The sequence below is a fragment of the Cornus florida genome, unplaced genomic scaffold, assembly GCF_030987335.1.
Source record: "Cornus florida cultivar Cherokee Brave unplaced genomic scaffold, ASM3098733v1 CherokeeBrave_3.0.0_Hap2_Chr01, whole genome shotgun sequence".
Classification (NCBI taxonomy): domain Eukaryota; kingdom Viridiplantae; phylum Streptophyta; class Magnoliopsida; order Cornales; family Cornaceae; genus Cornus; species Cornus florida.
This window is the reverse complement of record NW_026775571.1, coordinates 107,637,475-107,653,392: the sequence shown is the minus strand read 5'-3', so window position 1 is coordinate 107,653,392 and position 15,918 is coordinate 107,637,475. Positions and strand designations below refer to the sequence as shown.

Genomic DNA, 15,918 nt, shown 5'->3' with positions numbered 1-15,918 from the left:
CTTATGCAGATACATTTGTACAAATCATCACTACTTTTATTTCATTACTTTCATGTCTAAGTTATATATAACATTACAATATTTTCGTAGTGAAGAGAGTGTTTGAATCCAAAGTACTTCTAATTTAATTAAAGTATTATCTATAGTGTTTCTAATTTTTAAAGGGTAAAATCATATATTTCAAATATAACTTTTAACTCATAGGTTTATGCAAATACATTTGTACAAATCATCATGGCCTTTATTTAATTGTTTTCGGGCCTAAGTTATATATAACATCCCAATATATTTGTACTGAAGAGAGTGTCTGAATCCACACTACTTCTAATTTAATTAAAATCTTGTTACCAATTTTTTTGGGGCAAAATAATATATTTCAAATATAATTTTTAACTCATAAGCTTATGCAAATACATTTGTATAAATCATCACGACCTTTATTAAATTACTTTCATGTCTAAGTTATATATAACATCACAATATATTTGTAGTGAAGAGGGTGTGTACTTCTAATTTAATTAAAGTATTGTCTATATTGTTTCTAATTTTTGAGGGGTAAAATTATATATTTCAAATAAAACTTTTAACTCATAGGTTTATGCTAATACATTTATACAAATAATCACGAAATTTATTTAATTACTTTCGGGCCTAACTTATATAACATCACAATATATTCGTATTGAAGAGAGTGTCGGAATCCACACTACTTCTAATTTTTTTAAATTCTTATCTATAGTGTTTCCAATTTTTGAGGGGCATTTAGAAATATATATATATATACATATATTGAGGGGCAAAATAATATATTTCAAATATAACTTTTAATTCATAAGCTTATGCAAATACATTTGTACAAATTATCACGACCTTTATTTAATTGCTTTCGTGCCTAAATTATATATAACATCCCAATAAATGTAATTTGTGTCAATCAATGGTCATACAATAAATCCCATGAATAATTGTAACAGAATCACCATTTATTTCTCCTTCAAAAAATCATCTTTGATTTTTTATTTTGAACACATTTAATTATTCATCATGGAAAATATGTATCCCATAAAATATATAATATGTGTCAAATTATAGTTAATATAATCCCAACGATAACCTAAAATGAATCATCTTTTATTTCACGTCAACACAAGAACATCATGGAGATATATACATCCCAAAATTAAATGTAATATGTGACAATCAAATATCATAAAATAAATCCCAACAAAATTGTAGAAATAATCATCCCTTATTTCACTTGAACACAGTTTATAGTCCTCGTGGATAAAACACACATCCCAAATAAAAACACATTTAATTACATTTTAAGAAGACAAATTAAATCAATCTTAATATAAAACATACATTCCAAATTAAAACTAAAGTGTGTGAAATTGTAATTATTCATTAAATTCCCAACATAAACCAAGAATGAATGATCTTCACTAGAACACATTAATATGAATAGAATACATCCCAAGTTAAAAATTATTTGTTCTTTGTATCATAACATAATTGTATAATAAAATTTTCAATTATACGTAAATAAATAAATAAATATACATGGCATAAATGCCAACTTGTACATGAATAATTTCCTATTGTAGCTCAACTCCATTTGTACACAGGAATGCCAACCATCTAGTGTCGTTGTAGACAATCTAATCTACCTGCAATCACAACAATTTAATTTGCAATTTAAATTTAAAAATTATAAATTTTTAGAACTCTTAATATAAGCTTAGAATCTTAGTTACCGTACCACCCATTATAAACTTTGCATAATCATTCCTAGACTCAAAACAATGTTGGAGGTACATATGCCCATCTCCGATTAAATTTTTTGGCCCCTCAAGTCCAAGTATTTGCTCTATTGCACCGTAACATTCCCATATCGTCGTCCATTTAAAATCTAAAATGGTTAGCTATCAAAACTAATACCCATGAATATGATACACACACACACACACCAAACTGAGCATATAAAGATCCTTTTGTTGGTAACTAACAACAAATGATATACCTGAAATTAATGTGGTCCATGTTAATAGAATATTTTAAAAGGGATAGACATTGATCATAAAAATACCTAATATTTAACATTATTTGCACAAAAAAAAAATACAAGATAAAAGAATATTGAATCGAGACAATTGAACATAGTATAGCAAAAAAATCATGATTATAAACTACACATAAGATAAAGGAAAGAGTCAATATTTTCAATTTATAGTACTGGAAATTCAAAATACCCAAGTTTTTAATACATCGAGATATAAATCAAAATATGGTATGAGAGACATGTAACAAAAATCATCATAGATAGAATCAAACACTAACATAAATAAATATAAATATGATAAGTAAACCTAAGAAATCAAACACATGCAAAAGAAATCAAAATATGAAATACAAATTAATGCACGCAATAGAAGTCAAAGGTGGCATGAAAGGAACATGAAGTTAATATTACTTTCACCAATTAACTAATTTTGTTGCTTCATACGAATGCGTACAACAATGAACACATTAATTTTAGAATTAAAAAAAAAAATTAAAAAAAATTAAAAAAAAAAATGTGAAAAAAGAAAATAAATGGTAACTAATACAGAGTTAATATTACATTCGGCAATTAACTATAAAAATTTGCATAAAAATGCAAACAAGAATGAACACTTCAATTTTAAAATTGAAAAAAAAAAAAAAAAGAGTAAGAAAACTATTTCTTTGGACTTTTTTTTGACAGACTTAGTTTTTTGCAAAAGAATTATCTTAAAAAATATATATTAAATAAGGGAACTTGTTTACCTATGTTGATAACATATATATTCTCTCCAATTCTATATACATGAAGCCACTGATATAACATTTACCAAATAAATTAAAATAATGATAGTAATAGTAATAATAATAATAATAATGCCACCATCAATCGTATTATAAATCAAATAATAAAACCTTAAGCAAAGAAAGTGACAAATTTGTTATCCAGAGTAAAGTATAAAATTTTGGTGCATATATTAGTCTTGCTCTAAACGCTTAAAAAAGAAATGATTGAAGAATTGAAACAATATATATACATCCAATACTAGCAGTGCCTATAGGATATAGGCCCCAAAATTAAATTTTATGTGAATTAGCTCTCAAACTTAAAATCAACTCATTAAACAAAACTAATGCAATGCAACCAGTATACAAATTAAAAAATAAATAATAAAAATAGAAGGAAGTTGGAAATATAAATACAATCTTAATTGGTTTACAACATATGGTCAAACAAGTCATTCAGTACATATTTTTCTAATAAAATTAATTCTATGAGTAATTGAATGATAACACTTTTATCCTTCCTTGACGGCTGAGAAAGCTTACCCAAAGAAATCAAATAACAGTACTAACTTGCTGATATATTTTTCCTTTCACTAGAAAACCAAAGAATTAGGAATTGAAAGAAATTTAGATTTCCTTTTTATAATCTTTGTACTGGTTTCTCAGTAACCAAATGAAGTTGCTAACTAAATATAAGATTGAAAAAGAAAGATAAAAATATAATGTGAAAGAAACAAGAGAAGTTTAGCCTTTAAATTGCCATTAAAGGGCTGAGTAGCAGTAGTCATATCTTACTGCAAACCACTGAACTAAATAATCAAATGATGATATGATTGCAAATGTTGAATGTTACAATATTGAATTTTTAATTATTAAATTAAGGAACAAGACCTAGAGAGCAACTACAACCGAAAGAGGGCTAAACATAGATAAATTTAATCCCACAATGAAAATTAAGGTTCTCTTTAAAAAAAGGTTATATATGCCTACCATGTGCCATGATTTCCAAGCACCTAAAAATCTCTTCGAACATTCATCCTTACCATAAGTGAAAATCATGAGTCTCTAATCGACTTGCTAAAATTATTATTGGAATAGTATTCTTAAGGCACTTTCTATTATTATGAACATTAGACCAGTTTCTACATTTAAGCAACATAAATAACAACCCAGCACTACTAGCCTATGATTTCAATTTATGTGATAGAACTAAAAAAAAGTCGAAGAGTGATCGTTTTTCTACCTTGGAGCTAGATTTAGATTTATTTCCATTGTGACTTGAAACTGATGCCTTTGCTCGTTTCTTCGTTGCCCCTGTCATAACTTCAAAATTGTTGGAAGATCGTTTTATGATATTGAAGAGGCGTTTCCTGCATCAAAACAGCAAAATGTCAATAGAGGGATGAAACCATAGAATACCGCAACACATGGGAAAAAAGCAAGAAACAATTTGGCCATAGTTGGCAAAACTCCAGAAACCCTAATGCAAGACTTTTGTGCTTAGTTTTTTGACACCTCAATTTTAGTTGAAAATCAACCCATTTTTTTTTTTTTGGTTTCGGTCTTTTGCCCCAATGAAAGGCAGTGTTATTGTTCATTTGTACAACACAGTCCGGATTTATATAGAAAATGTGGGGAGCTTATTAATGTTTCCTTGAATCATTCAATATTTCTTTTTTAAATTTTTTTTTAGTCCCATTTACCCAATATAAATCAAGAATTTACCTGGTGACACACACAACAACATAATTTGGGGTTTCAGACTCCATCTAACACATTTCCCACAGTTTAGCTCTCTTGCTTCATATTCGAGTTAGCTCAAATAAAAAATTTAAAATTTGTGATACATACCCTTCACTAAGAAATTATGCTGAGAATCTGTGGAAGTCATCGAAGGAAACTGAGTTTCGTGTCTATTAAAGAATCTACTGCGACTTCAAACCCGAACTCAGCGTCTCCGTCGAAAACGGAAGCATCAAATTCACAACATTCTCACACGAGCCACCAAAATCACATTAACCCTACTTTTCGTCAATACCAGACGATGCAAAGCAATTGAATTTCTAGCCTAGGCCTTCAATTCTCCGTAGAAACTATCAATCAGGGTGGAGCTCAAAATTACAAAATTCCAGATCGAAGAAATAATGACAGATATGGGAGAAAAATTGTCTCATGTGTATGTGCTGGTTGCCTTTGATGGCCGGCCACCATCTGAAGAGAAGAGAGAGAATTAGGGCGATGACCCTACTTTTCATCAATACCAAACAATGCAAAGCAATTGAATTTCTAGCCTAGGCCTTCAATTCTCCGCAGAAAGTATCAATCGGGTGAAGGTCAAAATCACAAAATTCCAGATCGAAGAAAGAATGACAGAGATGGAAGAAAAATCTGTGTAGGTGCTGGTTGCCTTTGATAGCCCGCCACCATCTGAACAGGAGAGAGAGAATTAGGGCGATGTTGGTGATTGAAGGAGAAGAGCCGTATGCAGTTCAAATTTTAGATTGTTTAAAAATAAATAAATGAAACGTATAAAGTATAAAATTTCTTTTTTTATTTGGTATAAAGTATAAAATTTCTTTCCATACTTGTATAGAAGTATTCAGTAACTTTTTTTTTTTACTCAAGTGATTTTAAGTGATGTGGCGCATTTTGAACTAATCTCTCACCGGCCGGAAACAGGACGCTGTTCCACTGGAGACGTCCATGTTTGATAGCACTTGAACAATTGAATACACAATATATTTGTTGCACAAAAATAAAAATAATATTCTCCCGGTCCCCCAAAATGTGGGGAAAAAATCGTCTCCAAGTCGCTTCTCGCCGGAGGCTGTCCTTAGAGGGTTAAATTAGTAACATGGCCCTTTTAATAAAAAAAAAAGGTATTTACTTTGTAGGTGTATATACATACATACATATGTATCTATACAAGAATTTATACCAAATGAAATTCAAATTCCCTTCAAAATATAAAACTGATTTCCCCCCAAAATTTTATTCTATATCTTATTGATATTTCATTATTTCACTCAAGGTCTCTCTCCCTCTTAAATTGAAGTAAGCACCATACATTCTCGAAAACAATGGAGCTTAGCCAGAAACAAGGGAGCACCATCATTAACTTCGCCAGACATTAATGATGTGAATGAAGCTTGGCTGGAAACAATGGAGGTTGCTGGGTCTGGTTTAGTTGGTTCTGTTCGCCGATGTTGGGAGGCTCGTTGACGGACTGAAACTACAGCAGAGAGCTTATGATTTGGTCACTGTTCTTCTTTCAATCTCAAGTTCGATCAGAGGAAAACTACAATCTTACTCTCCCAGAAACCATATGGAAGCTCTCCTAGCCTTGAAGGACTAGGAATATAATCCTTTTTCTCGTCCGCCTCCAAGACCGCTGGATGGCATCAATTGAGGGAGACGACAAAAAGAGTCGACAGAAAAGAGGGAGAACAGGTGGGGTTTGCTTTAACCATGGGATTTGTTCAGATCTTCTCGTTTTTGAGTTGACGTGTTGTAGATAAGTGCTTTGAAATATCAAGCACAGTATCGGGTTGAGTCATTTAGACTCTTGGGTTCGGTCATTGACCTTGTTGTTTCTTTTGGGCCACTGCCTTTTGTTCCAGCACAAGCTGGACTTCTTTGTAATTATGTTTACATAAATACATTTGCTTAACATTCTTAAAAAAAAAAAAAAAAAAAGTTTCTGGGTCATCGAATAGAAATCGGCGTTGATTCTGAATGCTATTATTTGATTTTTTTTTTTTTTTTTGGGTCGGTAGTTTGATGCTGATATTGTAGGGAGATATGGGGAGGGTGGCTTATGGATTTGAAATTTTTATTTTTTTGTATTTTTTTGTATTTTTTGATTGAATTGTTGATACCAACTAATTGAGGCAAGATTTGGGGGGGGTGAATGTTTTGAGGCTTGTTGTTTTGTATATGGAATGATTGCACAAAATTTGTTTTTTATTATAATTACACAAAATTTTAATATAATGCATATACACAAAAATTTCCTTTGGTAAATAGCAAAAATTTGGTTTTTTTTTGGAATGTAATTACCCAAAATTTTAATTTGTCAAAGATTGAGATATATAATGCATATACACAAAATTTTCTTTGGTGATGACAGTTTTTAAATAAGTAGAAAAAGGTGAAAAAATAATAACATGCTAAACAAACATATCTTGAACAAACATTTAATTATGTAATATTAAACAAACATATCTTGAAAACATCACAACTTTAAAGTATAATGTTTCAAAAATCAATTATATGATACATCTTAACTTAATTGTAGCATATATCATTTATGAACTTTATAATACAACAATAATATAAAAAGGAATAGGATAAAATAAATCCATCAACTTTCTTTTATGAATGGAAGATTATCCCATTGCCAAAAGTGAAAACATGTTACACAACTTAAGCTTAACATGTTTCAAACGTAAATTATATCTAGCACCACAAATTACTTGTAACACGTATCACTTATTATATAAATTAATGTCTAAAACATAATGAATATTTACCTATATATATCTTGATTTAAAATTGCTATTTTACTTCATTGTTGGCAAAATAGATTTTTTTTTTTTTTTTTTTTTTCAAAATCAAATTTTATTAATCGACAACCGAAGGGAAGACGATACTTTGTAAAGTATATTTTTGATATGTGTTATGAAAATATTCTGATACAATATTCAATTCATATATGATACATATTGTAAGAACTTGTAATTCTTATTTATTGTAATCTAAAATTCTAAATTTATTTTTGATATGTGTTATGAAAATATATTGATACAATATTCAATTCATACATGATACATGTTGTAAGAACTTGTGATTCTTATTTTTTGTAATCTAAAATTCTAAATTTACCTATCCATCATGCATCTAAAATTGTCGTGATTCTAAATCTGTTATTTTGTAGATAGAATGATTGTATAAAAATTATTTATTTTTGGAATGTAATTACACAAAATTTTAATTTGTAAAAAGATTGAGATATATAATGCATATACACAAAATTTCCTTTGGTAATGACAGTTTTTAGATAAGTAACAATAAATGAAAAAATAATAACATGCTATTTAGACCTATTTTTCAGTAAATAAGTTTTTATCTCATATTTCATCCCAAATTTTGATCACTCATCTTTAAATTCAAGATCATTATCCATTAATTACCAAACCAAAATCATTTCTAATGGTGAGTATACATGAGAGTATACATCATTATCGCTAATTGATCTAGCGGTCAAAATAGGGCCACGACAATTAAAAAAAGGAAATCATTTTTCAGTTAAATGAAAAAAATAGGGAAATAATGCCTAGCCAAACACTGCCTTAACGATCCAAACCCAATTCTCTCTCCCCTATCTTTCTTCCCCAAATCTGGTTCTCTCATTTGTGTCTCTCTCCAACTATGCGAAGAAGAAACCATGGGTTTTCTGTGGTCACCATCCTTTATTAGACAAATCAATTCCACTTTAAAACATGTGTGTATATATATTTATGGGAATAGGAGGAAACATAAAATCAATTGAAATCAATTCCATTATCTTACCTAGTCAATTCCATTACCGACATGAGGATGAAGGTATTTGGTGTTGGTGAAAAATTAGAGAAGGATGAAGGAAGAAGAAGAGAACAGAAGCATGAAGAAGATGAACAAAAGAGAAGAAGTAAAAGTTAATTTGGTTTTTATTGAATTTGGTCCCACGTATAACTGAATAAAATACTTCTGTATACAAGGTATTTGAATATGGTAAAATAAAATTGAGTTTAATAACTTTTTTAATTCATATGCTGAGTTGGCGCTTACTGGGTAATGACAAAGCAATGACTAGGCAACTCTAGGTGACATGGCTTCATCACAGCCATTGGATCCTTCAGGGACAACCTCCAGTGAGAGGTACCATGGAGAGGATTTCTGCCCCAAAATGTGCCCCTTTTTGGAACCTAATTCTATAAAAAAGTAATTTTTAATTTTTTATTTATTATTATAATGGTATTGAATGAATACTCTTCTATGATAGGTCCTATGCTTTAATAACTTTAAAGCAATGAGGGTAAATTAAGAATACTTGAAATGAAACATTATTTTGGGATAACCAAAAATGAAAAGGTTGACATTTTTTGGAAGACCTCCTTTAAGACCCTTTTGGAGACAATTGCACTCATGTAGGATTCACGGGTATGAATACCTACTTTAAGTTACCTTTCGTGACCACGGGAGGGGAATAATTTTTAAAAAATGTTATATATGATGTCTAATAAGTAATAACTACCTAATTAATATTTATGAAGAAGGAAAATGTTTTTGAAGGACAGTTGTATCTTATCATTTTTTTGAAAAATGTTAGTCCAAATATCATTTACCTAATGTATGTGTAATACCAAAATGAGCATGAGGAGTTATTGTTTGATGCATTGGTCATTGGTCAAAGCTCTAGCATGCTGATACATAAATATTTTTCTGGGATGTCAGAAGTGAGAGGTCTATTTCCTCTCATTTTCTTCTGAAACTCATCCATGTATGGTTTAAGTGTTCAAACTTCAGGCTCAATGGGTCATATACACATTTTACAGATTTTTATATACATTTGTTATATGGTTCAAAAAGTGACTAACTTTCATCCAAACCTCAAAGAGTTTAATTAACTTTTTTTTTTTTAATTAACTAAAATTATTCCATTATAATCTAAGAATATTTTTTCTCAAATAAATTTTATATTTAGAATGACAAGAGTTACAGTATTTTCTACAATACAATCAGATTTTTATTCATTGAAAAGTTCCCATATGAAGATAAAAAAGTTGATAGCTAAGATAAAAAAGTTGATAGCTAAGATTGCGCCTAAGAGTTTAAGCAAATGGATAATTTTAGAATTTTATCAAAAACGAAACTCTTAATTATAAAGTCATTTGATGGACCGTTTGTGGACTAATAAAAATATTTAAAAATAGAATCATGTCTAATACTTTTTAATACAAGGATCAATGTCAAAAATGATACAAAATTATGGAATTTAATTAGAAAAATTCTATATTTTTTTCTCTAATAATTTTAATAAATTTCAAACCTATTATTAACGGATAAAATAATAAAACATATCATAAAACTTTTTTAAAAAACTCACACACATTTCGTGTACGCATGAATTAAATGAACAACCAAAGTTCAAATCAGTGTGACTTGGCATAAACAATTGTATCTAATTTATATAAATCAAGTTTTGGATCAAAATTCAACTCCCTACTCAGTCAGTCCATCCCGAAACGGACGCTTTGGAATCGTGATTGATGATATAAATATATTACTGCTTACCATATATATATAAATATATATTATGAATATAGTATTATAATATGACTACATATTACGAACATTTGGGGAAAGTGTTTTCACTCACACGTGGCGTGATACTGTGGCTGTCCACATCATCATCTCCCTACCTTGTATGTGTTTGTATATATAAATATGTATATATGTACAGACACATATATCAGAAAGCGCATAATCTATTTTATTCTCAAAGCGCCATATTCTGTAATATAACGGTAAACCCATGTTATGGTTTTCTCTCTCTTGTTACCAATACATTCTCAGCTCTCCCACTCTGGGTCATATATAACATAAGCATATACACATATAATTACATATATATATATAAGCATATACAAATACGTAGTGGACGAAAATGAAGCTACGCAAGGCTATGGTGTTGTCGCTGATAGTTACATTTTTTGCCCCCATTGTTCTCTACACTGACAGCCTCGGAAGCAGTAATATATTCTCCCCCTGTAAATATATACTACGTATTTGAGTGAGACACTGTGTGCATATATATACATATATATGAAGTTAGGTTAGATGTTTATTTTATTTTTCTTTTCTCTAACAAAGTGATTTGGATTTTATGCAGCTAGAAATGAATTCATAGAAGAGGTTTCAGCTATTGTGAGTTCATTATCTACCTGAAATTTTCATTTAATTGGGCTTAATCCGAATTTTTAAAAGTTTTGATCTTTTGCATTCTATGTGCAGACATTTGGTGGAGAAATTAAGCCACATAATCTGCCTCACCAGGTACATATATATACATACATATCGCAATTGGCTTTGTTTTTGGTCTTTTACATATTTCATTTTTTAGTGAAACTTGAGATCAATAAAATTCCAATTTTTTAATTTGTATATATGTATATATATGATGGGTAGGAATCATCCACAACTCTAAAGAATAACCTTTTGGATACTGATGCTTCTACAGGAGCGAATTCCCGCAAAATTAGACAGCTCGATCAAGGTTGATTTATTTTTCTTTGGTCTTGCATTGATTGGAAATAATGTTGTATTTGCTGTGCAAGTATGAAATTTGTTACTGGATATCAATAAAATTGAGCCAAAGCTTTTCTTTTTCTTTTTTTTATTTAAAAAAAAAAATTATTGTGTTTTGTTGATGATTCAAAACTGTATTTGGTGTGGAAATATAAAATTTGTTACTGGATGTCAATGAAATTGAGCTGAAAGCCTCACTTTTTTTTTCCCTAGTGTTTTTTTTTTTTTTTTAGAAAAATTAAAAATCTTGTGTTTGTTAATGATTCAAAACTGCAAATGGCAGAATCAATGGAGCACAAGACCACGGTATCAACCACGAGCAGTGGCAGTGGAGATGGTCATCAGGTAGACGAAAACCCCATCAGACAGGCGATTGAAGGAGTGCATGAAGCAAATCAGCCTGACATTATCTCGAATAAACATGAATCAACAAGTGAAAAGAAAAGAGAGGAAGAACAAGGTGATAAGGAGATATTGAGGGCATCTGAGAATACATCCAATATTGCCACTGAAAATTTGGTAAATTATGCTTTTCCTCATATATATTTTTTTTCATGGACTTAATTGGATTTTGGTATAGAAACCTGGAATTAATAAATATGGGCAATCCTGTGCCAAATCCTATTTTCCAATAAAACAAAAACTAAGGTTCATAAAGTGATACTTGTAGAAAATTTTGACTTTTTGCACTGTCAATTTCACTCCGGTTGAGAATGTGCCAACATTTAGAAGTCATTTCTCAGCTCCATTTTAGATCCGGAATACATTTATGGATCCCATTGTGCCTCTAGATTATTTTTATTACGATATAAATATTTTTCCTTGACATGGTTGAGTTTGTTCTTTGTTTTAGGGGCTTTCACCATTATTCTAATAATGTTTTAACTTTTATCATTTCTAGTCAATTCTAATGTACTAACTTATTCTTTTGAAATTATATAAAAAAAATTGGATTAGTAATCTCTGCGTTTAATTGTTTTAGCAGAAATCCTTTTTGTTTGATCTTTTGTCATGCATCATCTCTTGCTGAACTATGTACTCCATTTTAAGGATGATTAACAGAAACATTGACCAGTTGTTCTTAGATGAGATGAGATGAGATTGAATGCACGTGGACATAATTTTCTATTTCCTTTTGTTATCCTCTGGATCCAGGAAATAAAACCTGAGACACAGTCTGCTCAAATGTCTACGAATGTTGGCATGAGTGAACCTACAAAGACTAAAACCAAGTACCAAACCGACCAAACACTTACGACAAAATCTCTTGTTCGGCATCTTAAAGATCAGCTTATCAGGGGAAAGGTGTACCTTTCTCTTGCAGCTAAGAAAAACAATCCTCAACTTATAGGGGAGCTCCAACTACGTATGAAGGAAACTCAAAGGGCACTTGGCGATGCAATCAGGGAGTCTAAGCTACCAAAAAAGTTAGTATTCCCTTTAAATATATTATAAAACCTTTAGATATATTATTATTGCTATCTGTTTATAACATATTCTGAGCATCATATAGCTAGCCGATATTCTTGTTAGGTTTTTTTTATTCCATAAGCGATGATGTAAAATCTCGTGCTTCAAGTTCTCATCTAATTTTCCATTTCCTTTTATTCCAATCAATAAGTACGAGTTGCAATATAAATGCAGTGCCCATAAGAAATTGAAGGCAATGGAGCAAACATTAGCCAAAGGCAAGCAAATTCAAGACGACCACACTGAAGTAGTAAAAAAGCTGCGTGCTATGATGCATTCGGCAGAAGAGCAGCTCCAAGCCTACAAGAAGCAGACCGTGTTTTTGACACATTTAACGACCAAAACGCTCCCTAAAGGTCTTCATTGCCTTCCCTTACGCCTTGCAGTTGAGTACTTTAACTTAAATTCATCCGAAAGACAGTTTCCAAACCAAGAGAAACTAGAAGACCCCTGGCTGTACCACTATGCACTATTCTCAGATAACTTATTGGCAGCAGCAGTTGTTGTAAACTCGACTGTTTCCAATGCCAAGGTAAATGATCTATTAACCCATGAAATCGTTACATGCTCATTGTTATCTTCAAGTTTTGAAACATTTTCAATTGTTTATCATGAGAAATCAAAATTTTCAGCTATCAAACAGAGCATCAATCAATCTTATATCCACATTGATGTCTCAAATTTTTCATGTTATTATTGTGTGTTATTCTTGGCAGGACCCTTCAAACCATGTCTTCCACATTGTTACTGATAGACCGAATTTTGCAGCAATGAGCATGTGGTTTCTGGTAAACCCTCCAGGCAAAGCTACTATACAGGTTCAGAATATTGAAGAACTTGCATGGTTAAATTCAAGTTACAGTCCAGTTCTAAGCCGGTTAGATTCTTCATCCATAATGGATTATTACTTGAGGACTTATAGTGCTGATTCTGATTCAAATTCAAAGTTCCGGAACCCAAAGTACCTTTCAAGTTTGAATCATCTTCGCTTTTACCTTCCAGAGATCTTCCCGAATCTCAATAAAATACTGTTTTTAGATGATGATATAGTAGTGCAGAAGGATCTCACTCCTCTTTGGTCTCTTGATATGAAGGGGAAAGTGAATGGTGCAGTTGAGACTTGTGGAGGAACCTTCCACCGCTTCAATCGTTATCTCAACTTTTCAAATCCACTCATTTCTAAAAATTTCGATCCCCTTGCTTGTGCATGGGCATTTGGAATGAATATATTTGATTTGAAGGAATGGAAGAGGCAAAATGTCACAGAGGTGTACCACACATGGCAGAATCTGGTAAGAGTCATCTTATAAGCTTCTTTCTGGTGTACACTTCTCTTTTATGACAACTATAACACCATTTAGAATGAAATCCTTAAAATTGTGACGAATCAAACATAAAACTGAAGCCTGAAACTATACATTCATCATGCAAGAAAAAATCATATGAGAGTTCTGGAGAACTATAATTTGTCCAACCATTTGGGATCATCTGTACAAAAAATTTAACTACGACGCATTATTCAGTTAAAAATCTAGAATGATACTTGTTTATACTTGTCAAAAATGCATAATGCATTTTTGAAACTCAAAAAATGCATTATTCAAAACTCAAAAAAGTACTGCCACATTTTTCCTCTTTCTAATTTGGTTCCGAATGTTTAATTGTGTTAACAATCTTGAGGCAAATTTTGTTTTGTTCGCAGAATCAGGACAGACAGTTGTGGAAGTTGGGAACCCTGCCACCCGGTCTAGTAACATTTTGGAACCGAACTTATCTCCTTGATCATTCTTGGCATGTACTGGGGCTTGGCTACAAACCAAATGTCAGCCAGAAGGATATCAGACAAGCAGCTGTCATACACTACAATGGTGACTTGAAACCATGGCTTGAGATAGGCATATCCGAGTATCGAAGCTACTGGGAAAATTTCATTGATTTTAATCATTTGCTAATGCAAGAGTGCAACATCAATCCTTTAAATGAACCTAAATAGCATATCCAGTTGATAAATATCCTCCACCATTCCTCTCTGGCCATTTGTTTTTCACAGGTTAGTACCACTTTGTTGCATGATACATTGTCATTTTTTACAAATGCTAATTCAGTTATATATATTTGCTGAACTTTGCTTCTTCTTCCTTTATTTTATTTTATTTTATTTTTTCTAATAAAGTCATGTTTTCTATATGTTTGCTCTTGGCAGTTGCATTGTTTGTTATGGATCTGCAAAAGTGCAGTCCTATATGTAAACGATTCGAACCAAGAATTTCTGGTATAATTTATATAATATTTTCTTAGTTTCACTTATCAATTAGGTTTTCATCTGCTGTTGTCTCTCTGCATAAGGAATGCAGTTCATATGAAATCAATCATTCTTTTTCATTTTGCATTTCCACTCAAATGCTTAAAATTTAGAAACAAGTCCATATTGTCATTTGCTGAGACCTGATTCACTTGCAAGAAAATCTGGATCTAGCTTCTGATGGCTACCTACTTCGTCCAATTTCTACTTGAGAGGAAATTTATCTGTTATAATTATTTAGTATTCGTTCCGTTTGTGTTACTCAATTTTAGTATTGTATGCATTGTGTTTATTTAATTTTAGTTATTTATGATTGAGCAATAGATTTCAACTAAGCTACTCAGACAAACTAATATATTTGCTTTTGTTGAATTTAAACTCAGCAGCCAGCTATGGTTGTAACTAACTCAATAGTTGTTCTTTATTTTTCTTTCAGTCTCATGAAAGATTGGGATAAATAATTAATCAAGGAACTGATAGTTACTCTGAGACAATACCAGATATATCCTGCAAGTGCAACTGTTTCTGCAAATGGTCACTGGTTGTTGGACAATTGTTGAGGTTCAAATGGACAAACCAATAATATTTTATATTTAGCCAATACTCCACTCAAAAGCCTTTTTTTCAACTACTTGGGGATTTATCTCGTCAACGAATGGGTTTTTCGTGCTAAAAATCTGATAAAATTACTCCAACAAACTTATTTATTGAAGAAAAGAATAAGAAGGAAGGGTTTCTCACATCTGGCTCAAGAAAAAAAGAAAAAAAAAAAAAAAAATGAGAGTAGGGAAAGAAAAAGATTAAGATGGAGGAGGGACTTGCTAGCCCCTGAAAGTGTATTAAAAAGTTAAACAATTCAACCACACGAGTGCAGGCTGTGGAGCAACAACACATTAATGATATGTTTGACAATATTGAATCGGTGTTTTGGATTTGAGATTGAAAAAAAATTAATACAAATTTTGAAT

The 15,918-nt window shown here is 31.0% G+C and overlaps 1 protein-coding gene and 1 long non-coding RNA gene across 2 annotated transcripts; one reads left to right on the top strand and one right to left on the bottom strand.

The window, feature by feature from the left end:
• Positions 1 to 1,420: 1,420 nt before the first annotated feature.
• Positions 1,421 to 5,342, bottom strand: LOC132312661 (uncharacterized). The gene is made up of 3 exons (XR_009483310.1): positions 4,681 to 5,342; positions 4,073 to 4,199; positions 1,421 to 1,670 (listed from the first exon to the last, which is right to left on the bottom strand). It is a non-coding gene; the product is annotated as an uncharacterized LOC132312661 (long non-coding RNA).
• Positions 5,343 to 10,537: 5,195 nt separating this feature from the next.
• LOC132280064 (probable galacturonosyltransferase 4) lies at positions 10,538 to 14,641 on the top strand. The gene is made up of 9 exons (XM_059782182.1): positions 10,538 to 10,640; positions 10,763 to 10,797; positions 10,885 to 10,926; positions 11,059 to 11,146; positions 11,462 to 11,697; positions 12,334 to 12,605; positions 12,823 to 13,180; positions 13,365 to 13,940; positions 14,351 to 14,641. The coding sequence occupies exons 1-9, from the start codon at positions 10,538 to 10,540 to the stop codon at positions 14,639 to 14,641; spliced, it is 2,001 nt and encodes a 666-aa protein (XP_059638165.1).
• The last annotated feature ends 1,277 nt before the right edge of the window (positions 14,642 to 15,918 follow it).

What these genes read in the sequence shown, in the direction of transcription:
- LOC132280064 (XM_059782182.1), top strand. Translation starts at nt 10,538, where the DNA reads ATGAAGCTACGCAAGGCTATGGTGTTGTCGCTGATAGTTACATTTTTT. An exon ending in AATTAGACAGCTCGATCAAG is followed by an intron (nt 11,147 to 11,461) that starts GTTGATTTATTT and finishes TGCAAATGGCAG; the next exon opens with AATCAATGGAGCACAAGACC. An exon ending in ATATTGCCACTGAAAATTTG is followed by an intron (nt 11,698 to 12,333) that starts GTAAATTATGCT and finishes CTCTGGATCCAG; the next exon opens with GAAATAAAACCTGAGACACA.